Raw genomic sequence first — 12,225 nt, forward strand, 5'->3', positions numbered from 1 at the left:
CCCTATTTGAATATGAGTTCTTGAGGACACAATTCAACCCATAACCTCAGAATATCTCAGAGTGTATCCATGACCATTGACATGAACTCATTTTTATGGCTGTGTAGGATTCTATGGTGTATATGTGCCACATTTTCTTTATCCAGTCTGTCATCGATGGGCATTTGGGTTGGTTCCAAGTCTTTGCTAATGTAAATACTGCTGCAGTAAACATACATGTGCATGTGCTTTTATAGTAGAATCATTTACATTCCTTTGAGTATATACCCAGTAATGGGATTGCTGAGTCAAATGGTATTTCTGGTTGTAGATCCTTGAGGAATTGCCACACTGTCTTACACAGTGGTTGAACTAATTTACAATCCCACCAACAGTGTAAAAAGCGTTCCTATTTCTCCACAGCCTCGCCAGCATCTATTGTTTCCTGACTTTTTAATAATCACCATTCTGACTGGCATGAGATGGTATCTCATTGAGGTTTTGATTTGCATTTCTCTAATGATCAATGATGATGAGTTTTTTTTTTTCATATGTTTGTTGGCCACATAAAATCTTCTTTTGAGAAGTGTCTGTTCATATCCTTTGCCCACTTTTGATGGGGTTGTTTGTTTTCTTGTAAACTTGTTTACGTTCCTTGTAGATTCTGGATATTAGACCTTTGTCAGATGGGTAGATTGCAAAAGTTCTCTCCCATTCTGTAGGCAGTGTGCCCTTTTTGATGATAGTTTCTTTTGCTGTGCAGAAGCTATTTAGTTTAATTAGATCCCATTTGTCAATTTTGGCTTTTGTTGCGATTGTTTTTGGCATTTTTGTCATGAAGTCTTTGTCCATGCCTATGTCCTGAATGGTATTGCCTAGTTTTCTTCTAGTGTTTTGTGATTTTGGGTTTTACATTTAAGTCTTTAATCCATCTTGAGTCAATTTTGTATAAGGTGTAAGGAAGGGGTCCAGTTTCAGTTTTCTGCATATGGCTAGCCAGTTTTCCCAGCCCCATTTGTTAAATAGGGAATCCTTTCCCCATTTCTTGTTTTGTCAGGTTTGTCAAAGATCAGATGGTTGTAGATGTGTGGTGTTATTTCTGAGGTCTCAGTTCTGTTCCATTGGTCTATATATCTGTTTTGATACCAGTACCATGCTGTTGTGGTTACAGTTGCCTTGTAGTATAATTTGAAGTCAGGTAGCATGATGCCGCCTGCTTTGTTCTTTTGTTTAGGATTGTCTTGGTGATATGGGCTCTTTTTTGATTCCATATGAAATTTAAAGTAGTTTTAAAAAAAATTTTGCAAAGAAAGTCAGGGATAGCTTGATGGGAATAGCACTGAATCTATAAATTACTTTGGGCAGTATGGCCATTTTCATGATACTGATTCTTTCTATCCATGAGCATGTGATGTTTTTCAATTTGTTTGTGTCCCCTCTTATTTCCTTGAGCAGTGGTTTGTGGTTTCCCTTGAAAAGGTCCTTCATGTCCCTTGTAAGTTGTATTCCTAGGTGTTTTATTCTCTTCGTTGCAATTGTGAACGGGAGTTCACTCATGATTTGGCTCTCTGCTTGTCTATTGTTGGTGTATAGGAATACTTGTGATTTTTGCACATTGATTTTGTATCCTGAGACTTTGCTGAAGTTGCTTATCAGCTTAAGGAGTTTTTAGGCTGAGATGCTGATGTTTTCTAAATATAGAATCATGTCATCTGCAAACAAAGACAGTTTGACTTCCTCTCTTCCTATCTGAATGCCCTTTATTTCTTTCTCTTGCCTGATTACCCTGGCCAGAACTTCCAATACGATGTTGAATAGGAGTGGTGAGAGAGGGCATCCTTGTCTTGTGCCATTTTCAAAGGGAATGCTTCTAGCTTTTGCCCATTCAGTATAATATTGGCTATGGGTTTGTCATAAATAGTTCTTATTATTTTGAGATATGTTCCATCAATACCTGGTTTATTGAGAGTTTTTAACATGAAGGATGTTGAATTTTAATGAAGGCCTTTTCTGTATCTATTGAGATAATGATGTGGTTTTTAATCATTGGTTGTGTTTATGTGATGGATTATGTTTATTGATTTGCATGTGTTGAACCAGCCTTACATCCCAGGGATGAAGTCAATTTGATCATGGTGGATAAGCTTTTTGATGTACTGCTAGATTTTGTTTTTATAAACTTTATTGAGGTATAATTGATGAATAAAAATTGTATGTATTTAAGGTATACAAAGTGATGTGTGTGTGTATATATATATATACATATATATATATATAGTGAGATATAGTGAGATATTCACCACAGTGCAGCTAATTCATATATTCATTAGCTCACATACTTGCCATTTCAGGTATAAAATAAAGTATTTTTAGCTATAGCCACACTACTGTACAGTAGGTCTGCAGAACTTATTCATCTTGCATAACTGATGTTGGCCAAAGTGAATGTTTTAGGTCTTCATCTCCTTTATCCTGTCACCCAAGAAGAATCACAGTCAATGGATTTTGTCTCTTAGCCAAGTCTTCAAAGCATTCTAGGTACACAGTCTCAGAAGTTGGCATCTGTCCTGGAAGTCTACATTGTTAGGTCATCAGAGGTATTTCTAGCACTTCCATGCTGGTAGGAGGTCCCACAAAGGTAACCCAGGCCCCAGACTTTTCTATTTCTCTCAGAGCCAGTATAAATCAGTCCTTCCATTAGTGAATACTTGGGTTGCATCATCAGTTCAGGGCCAACAGCACCAGCCATCTGTCTACCATGACTTCGATGAATGCACACATTTTTCTACTTTTAGTCCTTCTTACATTCTTCTGATTTCCCTGAAAACACAAAACTTTATTTCCTTTAGATGATTAATTTTGGCCTCATAAAACACAGAAGATTGTTTTAATCCATTAGATAGCTCAGAGATTATGGATTATGCAAAGTCATATGTGCCTGTTGCATAGTGTCTCAATCCCAAACTTTGTCCTTACTTAATTTTCCTGACAGCATTTTTATCAGGAAGTCAAATTGTCTAAATGTTGCATAATGTATGGTCTGTATTTTACGTGGAATTACTTAATTCCATTTTGCTCTTTCAATGAAATTTCAGGAGAAGGAGGCCAGATATGAATTTGATTTATGTGATACAAAGGAATTAATCTATTCAGATGAGGACATGATGCATTCTGAAAAGTTTTTGATGCAACCTCTTGAAAACCAGAACAAGACAAACATGCCATATCTTACCACTCCTATTCAAAATAGTAATGGAAGTCCTAGCCAGAGAAACATGGCAAGAGAAAGAAATTAAAGGTATCTAGATACGAAGAGCGGAAGTTAAACTATCTCTGTGTGTGAATAAGATTTTATACCCAGAAAACCTCATCGTCTCTACCCAAAACTCCTTGATCTGATTAGCAACTTCGGCAAAGTTTCAGGATACAAAATTATTGTAGAAAAATCAGTAGCATTCTTATACACCAACAACATCCAAGCTGAGAGCAAAATCAATAATGTAATCCTTTTCAGAATAGCCACAAAAAACAACAAAATATCTAGGAATACAGCCAACCAGGGAGGTGAAAGATCTCTACAACAAGAATTGCAAAACACTGCTCAAAGAAATTAGAGATGACAAAAACAAATTGAAACACATTTTATGCTCATGGGTAGAAAGAATCAATATTGTTAAAGTGGCCGTACTCCCTAAAACAATTTACAGATTCAATATTACTCTTATCAAACTACCAATGACAGCCTTCCAACATGATGAAAAAAAAACGTTTTACAATTCATATGGAACCAAAAAAGAGCCTGAATGGCCAAGGCAATCATAAGCAAAAATAACAAAGCTGAAGACATCACATTATCTGACTTCAAACTACGTTACAAGGCTACAATAACCAAAACCACATGGTACTGGTACAAAAACAGACACATAGACCAGTGGAACAGAATACAGGACCCAGAAATAATGTTGCACACCTACAACATGTAGTTTTCAGCAAAGTTGATGAAAACAGGCAATGGGGAAAAGACTCCTTCTTTAATAAATGGTGCTGAGATAACTGGTTAGCCATTTGCAGAAGATTGAAACTAGACCCCTTCCTTACATGATACACAAAAATCAACTCAAGATGGATCAAAGACATACATGTAAAACCTAAGGCTATAAAAACCCTGAAGACAACCTAGGCAATACCATTCCCAACATAGGACCAGGCAAGGATTTTATGATGAAGTCACCAAAAGTAATTGCAAAAAGAGAAAAAAAATGGCAAATGGAACCTAATTAAACTAAAGGGCTTCTGCACAGCAAAAGAAACTATGAACAGAGTAAACAGACAACCTACAGACTGGGAGAGAATATTTGCAAGCTATCTATCCAACAAAGGTCTAATATCCAGAATCTGCAAGGAAGTTAAACAAATTTACAAGCAAAACCCAAACCATCTCATTAGAAAGTGGTCAAAGGACATGAACAGACACTTTTCAAAAGAAGACATTCAAGTGGCCAAAAAGTAGATGAACAAATGATCAACGTCACTGATCATTAGAGAAATGCAAGTTAAAACCACAATGAGATACCCGCTGACACAATCAGAATGGGTCTTATTAAAGTCAAAAAATAAAAGATGATGGCAAAGTTTTGTAGCAAAAGGAACACTTACACAATGTTGGTGGAGTTGTACATTAGTTTAACCATTGTGGAATGCAGTTTTGGGATCTCTCAAAGAACTTAGAATTAATATTTGACCCAGGAATTCAATTATTGGGTATATATCCAAATGAATATAAATTGCCCTACCATAAAGACACATGCATGCGTATGTTCATTGCAGCACTACTCATAATAGCACTACTCATAAAAGACATAGAGTCAACTAAAATGTGCATCAAAAGTAGATTGGATAAAGAAAATGTGCTACATATACACCATAAAATACTATACAGAAGAAAAAAAAAGAAAAAAGAAAAAAGAACAAGATGATGTCCTTTGCAGCAACACAGATAGAGCTGGAGGCCGTTATCCCAAGGGAACTAACCCAGGAACAGAAAAACAAATACCACATGTTCTCACATAAGCGTGGGAGCCAAACATTGAATACATGTGAACACAAAGACAGGAACAACAGACACTGGAACTTACCTGTGGGTGGAGTGTGGGAGGAGGACGAGGATCAAAAAACTGCCTCTCTGCTATTATGCTTATTATCTGGGTGACAAAATAATGCGTACACCAAACCCTGCAGCACACAATTTAACTATAAAATAAACCGGCACACATACCCCTGAACCTTAAAAAAACATTAAAAAGTTTATTTGATGCGGGTGAATTGAATGATTGGCTGGTATAGGCCAATAGGATCCCCGCATTCAGGACAGCTGCTAAATGCAGCCCTTGCTGTTGTACCATGTAGCTGTTGCTCACTGATGGGTGGGCAATTAATTTGGGAAGACTTTTGTGAACCGAAATGTTATCTCTTGCCAAACACTAGAGATTATTCTTTCCATTGTTAAATAAACTCAAGTGCATAACTTGCTGGTACTGAGTCCCAATGTCATTTCTACTTTATTGAGAGTTAAATGTAAGTGTCTTTGGACAGAAAGAGAAGATGCAACCTTGCATCAGAGTCTGTCCACTATTAGTTACATAACATTATACATTAAAATTTTCCCAGTTGGAAAATGGAGGCAATAATACATGACTGTCTGTTTTGAGAATCAAATTGGGTAATACATACAGTATGTGATATATGTGTAAATCTCATATCAGGAATGCTTTCAAATAAAACAAAGCACCATATGGGATGAAGAATGGTTCAGAATTTATTAATTAAGAAATATATAGGTAAGATTCCTGGTTCTCGGGAGATAACCCAAAGTGATCATTAAAAGAAGGAAGGAGGATGCAAGAATCATGAGTATATTGAAAAGGAAACATAGTTGTGAAGATTCTTAATCATTTGCAGAAACTTAAGTTTCTTAGGTGAAGAGAATGAAGCTCTTGACTTTAGAGTCACAGCTGAGACCATGACTCCAAATTGAGAGCACATGAAGCTGGCACATGATCCACAAGGTGTAAGAAAAAGAGAATCAGAATGAAGTATTCTGCCCTCCCTCAAGCTGATTCACAAGATATTAAACATGCAAAGAATTCATAAAAATGTGGGTGACAGCACGGTGGCTGTCAGCAGCAAAGTAAATTAGTCCCCCAAAAGGTAAGTCAGTTGTGAGAAGATGGTGGTTCTCTTGGGAGTTGATCAGCAGCAGGAAGGCTGGCAGCAGCTGGACACACAGGTGGGCTGGAAGCAAGTGGTCCTGCAGCAGGTGGTCTCACAGCAGGCGGGGCGGCAGCAGGGCTGGCAGCAGCTGGAGCCACAGCTCTGGTTTAGGCAACCAGGCAGGCAGACACAAGTGGGGTGGTAGCAGGTTCTTCTGCAGTAGACAGGTGCACAGGAGCTGGTCTGGCCACAGCTGGACCCACAGCTGGTTTGGCCACAGCAGCTGGACCCACAGCAGGTGGGCTGACAGCAGCTGGTCACACAGGTGGGCTGGCAGCAGGTGTTTTGACAGCAAATTGGGTGGCAGCAAGGCTGGCAACAGCTGGACACACAGCAGGAGGGCTGGCAGCATGGTGTGCTGCAGCAGGAAGGCTGGCAGCAGCTGGTCACACAGGTGGGCTGGCAGCAGGTGTTTTGACAACAAGTTGGGCGGCAGCAAGGTTGGCAACAGCTGGACACACAGCAGGTGGGCTGGCAGCAGGGTGTGCTGCTGCAGGTGGTCACAGTGGTGGGCTTCCAGCAGGTGGTCCTGCAGCAGGTGGTCCTGCAACACGTAGGCTGACAGCAAGGGGAGCAACAGTGGGTCATGGTGTCAGGGGTGGAGGATGGGCTTCTGTTCAGAGGTGAGTTTCCCAGAATCTGATGACCCCTTGCAATCTGGACCTTTTATACACCTGGCCTCCAAAGTTTCCACCAATCAGCAGGACTTTTCCTTGCTGCTGTTTACATTGTTTTCCATAGTGCGTTTGTGATTCTCAAAGGGTAGTTGTTTCCTTAATTAAACAGATTAGGGTTTAATCTGTTTCTTAATTGTGAATTACTCATAGAAACTTCGTTTCAGATAAAAGGAAGCCCATTTCATCATCAGCATCTTTCCTGCTCTGATCATCATCTGGTCATCTGATAGTTCCTGGTGATCTGGGAGGCTCAGGAAGTTCTCTCTGCCCAGCCTCGTAGTTGGCTGTATGTAGACTGGGAAGTGTCTGTGAGAAGAAGCATGATGCTGATATATTTACGGTGATAAAATGAATCCATACCTGGGTCCAAGACTATTCACCCACCAAATTCTGATTCAAGACTAACAGGCATCTCTCTGTGCAACCCACACCACCTGTCTTTCAGTTCTTTGCATGTCACTTGGAAGAGGGTGTCTGGCAGAGTGTGTTCCATGTGGCAGAGCAGATTGAGAGCAGGTGGATGCAGAGAAATCCACTGGGATTTAGACAGCATCAAGCAATCTATGCCCTGAGTAACCAGTCATTCTGACTTGTCTGCGAGTGTGGCGATTACCAGGAAGAGAATGTAGGACTTTCTAGGACATAACTGACTGAGATTCAGGCCAACCAGAATATGCTCTGGCTCTAGCCACAACCTGGTTACTAGCACAGTAAGCGTTATGTCTTCTCTCTCGCTTTCTTTTTAATGAAGGAATTAGATGAGTTGATATGACGCCTGGTTCATCGTGGAATTCTAACATGTTTAAAACATTTTCTAGGTATACCATTCGTTTGAGCAGAATGTAAAGTATTAATTTCCAGCTTGATATAGTATTATCTTGTAAATACATCTATGGCTCCATTACTAGGTTAGGAAACAGAAATTAATCCCATTCTTTCCCAATTATATCCTCTTATTCATTCCCAAAGACAGCTAATCACTCTATCAGGTTGTAATCCAGTAGGTAAGTTTTGGCTTTTTAAAGTTTTCATGTGAATAAAAATTATAGTATTTGCTTCTCTATTTATTTGGTGTAAACAAAAGTAATNCGGCAGCAAGGTTGGCAACAGCTGGACACACAGCAGGTGGGCTGGCAGCAGGGTGTGCTGCTGCAGGTGGTCACAGTGGTGGGCTTCCAGCAGGTGGTCCTGCAGCAGGTGGTCCTGCAACACGTAGGCTGACAGCAAGGGGAGCAACAGTGGGTCATGGTGTCAGGGGTGGAGGATGGGCTTCTGTTCAGAGGTGAGTTTCCCAGAATCTGATGACCCCTTGCAATCTGGACCTTTTATACACCTGGCCTCCAAAGTTTCCACCAATCAGCAGGACTTTTCCTTGCTGCTGTTTACATTGTTTTCCATAGTGCGTTTGTGATTCTCAAAGGGTAGTTGTTTCCTTAATTAAACAGATTAGGGTTTAATCTGTTTCTTAATTGTGAATTACTCATAGAAACTTCGTTTCAGATAAAAGGAAGCCCATTTCATCATCAGCATCTTTCCTGCTCTGATCATCATCTGGTCATCTGATAGTTCCTGGTGATCTGGGAGGCTCAGGAAGTTCTCTCTGCCCAGCCTCGTAGTTGGCTGTATGTAGACTGGGAAGTGTCTGTGAGAAGAAGCATGATGCTGATATATTTACGGTGATAAAATGAATCCATACCTGGGTCCAAGACTATTCACCCACCAAATTCTGATTCAAGACTAACAGGCATCTCTCTGTGCAACCCACACCACCTGTCTTTCAGTTCTTTGCATGTCACTTGGAAGAGGGTGTCTGGCAGAGTGTGTTCCATGTGGCAGAGCAGATTGAGAGCAGGTGGATGCAGAGAAATCCACTGGGATTTAGACAGCATCAAGCAATCTATGCCCTGAGTAACCAGTCATTCTGACTTGTCTGCGAGTGTGGCGATTACCAGGAAGAGAATGTAGGACTTTCTAGGACATAACTGACTGAGATTCAGGCCAACCAGAATATGCTCTGGCTCTAGCCACAACCTGGTTACTAGCACAGTAAGCGTTATGTCTTCTCTCTCGCTTTCTTTTAATGAAGGAATTAGATGAGTTGATATGACGCCTGGTTCATCGTGGAATTCTAACATGTTTAAAACATTTTCTAGGTATACCATTCGTTTGAGCAGAATGTAAAGTATTAATTTCCAGCTTGATATAGTATTATCTTGTAAATACATCTATGGCTCCATTACTAGGTTAGGAAACAGAAATTAATCCCATTCTTTCCCAATTATATCCTCTTATTCATTCCCAAAGACAGCTAATCACTCTATCAGGTTGTAATCCAGTAGGTAAGTTTTGGCTTTTAAAGTTTTCATGTGAATAAAATTATAGTATTTGCTTCTCTATTTATTTGGTGTAAACAAAAGTAATCTTTATCACCTAGTCATTTTGGACTCTTCATACAAGCAAGGCAGCGGAGAGAGAAAGGAGTTACTATTTGGTGAGGGATAATTACCCTCAAGCCATATAGTGTAGCAAAATATATCTATAGCTCAGGAGATTTACTGAGTATATTAATTTACTAGCACTGCCCTGATGAATTACTGAAAAAAAGTGGCTTCAATTTATTTATCAAAGTTATGAAGACCTCTATTCTGAAATTAAGGTGTTGGCAATATTGTTTTCATCTGAAGGCTGTGAGAGACGTATCTGTTCCAGGTTTCTGTCCTTGACTTGTAGATGTTTATCATTTCCATGTGTGTTTGCAGAATTTTTATACTATATGCATACTATCTCCAAATTTCTCCCTTGTAGTAGACACAGTCATATTTAATCAGACGCCTAATTGTTTCCAATGTGAACTTGTCTTTTCAGATAACATTTTAAATGATTCTATTTGAATATGAATTTTGAAGGACACAAATTAACCCATAACACTGCAGAATCTCATAGTGTGTTCATGCCCAGCGATAACCACAAATGAGTAAAAACAGCAATCACAGTAGACAATTGTATAGAAACTAGAGGCTCAGACCCTTCAGGAAGGAAGCTCTGAACTACTCTATCAGGCAGTTATCTAGACCAACAAGAGTGCTGGCCAGGGATGAAGGGAGAATAGAACTGATGGTAATTAATGGAGTTTGTGAAACTCAGGTGCACTGTATTATAGGAGAAGTAAGTGTAGATTATTTAATTGTCCTTCATTTTATATCTCACTTCCTCTCCTTTCTTTTCCTTTCCTTCTTCTTTCTCTTCTTTCTTTCTTTCTTTCTTTCTTTCTTTCTTTCTTTCTTTCTTTCTTTCTTTCTCTCCTTCCTTCCTTCTTTCCTCCCTTCCTTCCTTCTTTCCTCCCTTCCTTCCTTCCTCCATTCCCTTCCCCCTCTCTTCTTTCTCTTTCTTTCTTTCTTTCTTTCTTTCTTTCTTTCTTTCTTTCTTTCTTTCTTCCTTTCTTTCTTTCTTTCTTTCCTCCTCTTCCTCCCTCCTGCCTCCCTCCATTCCCCTTCCTTCCTTCCTTCCTTCCTTCCTTCCTTCCTTCCTTCCTTCTCTCTCATTCTGTTTTTCTTTCTTTCTTTTCTCTTTCCTCCTCCTCTTATCTTCTGTCGCTTCTCTTTTGAGGCTTCCTCTCTTCCTCTTCTTCCTTCTCATAGAGCTTGTGGCTGTCCATTGTATTTAAGTAGCACTATTTGACTTGAGTGGAGCTAATTGTAGGTCATAGACAAGTTTTCATGACAGCACCCATATATCTTGGCTATTAGTGTGCTTGAATTAATTTCTGTCCATCAAAATCTGCATCTCTGTGCCTAAGGGCTCTTGCATTGCAGCTGTAGAAAGTCATGCCACCTGTGAATGCAACACAGGGGAAACCACTCAACCAGTGATTCTGGAGAGCTGATTTATAAAGACTCTAGTTTCCTCATTCCTGAAGTAGGATAATTGTAGCTGTGTGTTTTTCATCATTTCTGATAATTTTCCCTTTAACATAAGCTTCAGTTGGTGACTGTGATACTGACTTAATAGTGAACCCTTTTCTGTATCACTTCCCCAATCCCTACCAGTGTGATCTGCACTTCCCGGGAAACTACTTTCACTGGAATCTTTTTTTCAGAGTCTCTTCTGTGAGAAACTAATCTATGACAATACGTTAACTCTCTCAGCCTCAAATTTCTCATCTCTACAAAGGGAACATTGATACCTATTTGAAAATTTGTTAAAGAGTTAATAATAATGTACAAAAAACATTTAGCCAATACGCATCATATAGCAGGCATCCCAGAATTAGTGTTTTCTTGTTCAGAAAATTCCTAATTTTCATGTTGAAGGTTTGAATATTTTTGTAATAATTAACTAGATCAACTAAATACATTTTTTCTTAGCTGTATTGAGGTATAATTGACAAATGAAAATTGTGTATATTTCAGGTATACAAGGGGATACTCTGATATATATATTCATTGTGAATAGCATATTTATTAGGTCATGTAGTTACCATTTCCTTTTGATTTTTGTGGTATGAACATTTAAGAACTACCCTCTCAGTTAATTTCAGATATATGATAAAGTGTTTTTAGCTATAGTCACATTACTGTACGTTAGACTGATGAACTTATTCATCTTTCATAACTGACGCTAGTCAAGAGAATGTCCTAGTTTTCATCTCCTTTATTTCATCCCTGAACCATGATCACAGTAACTGGCCGTTATCTCTTAGCCAAGTCTTCAGAGCATCTAGATTCACAGTCTCAGAAGTTGGCATATGTCATGGAAATCCACATTGTTAGCTCATCTGTGGTATTTCCACCACTTCCATGCGGGTAGGACGCCCCAAGAAGGTGACCCAGGTCCCCGACTTTTCAATTTCTCTCAGAGCCAGTATCAATCAATCCTTACATGAGTGAAGGCGTATCTTACATAAGCTCAGGACCTGAAGCATCAACCTCTGTCTATCATGACTTCTATGAAGGCACAAGTTCTACTTTGCTCCTTTCTTACCTTCTTCTGATTTCCCCGGAAACAAAAGCTTTTTGTTTCTTTAGATGCTTCATATTGGCCTCACAAAATGTGCAAGGTTGTTTTATCCCCTCCTCGGCTCAGAGATAACGGATTGTGCCAAGTCGTACATGCCCAGTGTGTACTTTCTCAGTTCTCAGCTTTGTGCTTAGTTAATTTTCCTCATAACATTTCAAGTAGGGGACAAATTGTCTTAATGTGGCATAATGTATAGTCTGTATTTTACAAGGAATAACTTAGTTTCATTTAATTTGTCAATAGGTATCCAGGAGAGGGGGCTGTATAAATATTTTATTTGTAT

General features: G+C 39.2%; 2 protein-coding genes across 5 annotated transcripts in view; both read right to left on the reverse strand.

Moving 5' to 3' along the window:
* Window positions 1-6,213: 6,213 nt before the first annotated feature.
* On the reverse strand, window positions 6,214-6,837 carry LOC108534696 (keratin-associated protein 9-8-like). 4 transcript variants are annotated; one of them, XM_017880176.1, is made up of 2 exons: window positions 6,580-6,837; window positions 6,214-6,492 (listed from the first exon to the last, which is right to left on the reverse strand). In XM_017880176.1, exons 1-2 carry the CDS (start codon window positions 6,835-6,837, stop codon window positions 6,229-6,231), a joined length of 522 nt encoding a protein of 173 aa, XP_017735665.1. In that variant the 3' UTR covers window positions 6,214-6,228. The 4 variants fall into 4 exon arrangements, with proteins under 4 accessions (XP_017735665.1, XP_017735664.1, XP_017735666.1 ...); XM_017880175.1 differs by having other exon boundaries at window positions 6,214-6,519; XM_017880177.1 differs by having other exon boundaries at window positions 6,214-6,472; window positions 6,578-6,837.
* A 1,153-nt stretch (window positions 6,838-7,990) lies between these two features.
* Window positions 7,991-12,225, reverse strand: part of LOC108534735 (keratin-associated protein 9-2-like) — a 6,488-nt gene continuing 2,253 nt past the window's right edge. Inside the window, exon 2 of the mRNA XM_017880234.1 lies at window positions 7,991-8,186. Within this exon, the coding sequence (XP_017735723.1) occupies window positions 7,991-8,186 (196 nt within the window). The remainder of the gene's footprint in view (window positions 8,187-12,225) is intronic.

Source organism: Rhinopithecus bieti, unplaced genomic scaffold (genome assembly GCF_001698545.2).
Source record: "Rhinopithecus bieti isolate Rb0 unplaced genomic scaffold, ASM169854v2 scaffold_11744, whole genome shotgun sequence".
NCBI classification, from domain to species: Eukaryota; Metazoa; Chordata; class Mammalia; order Primates; family Cercopithecidae; genus Rhinopithecus; species Rhinopithecus bieti.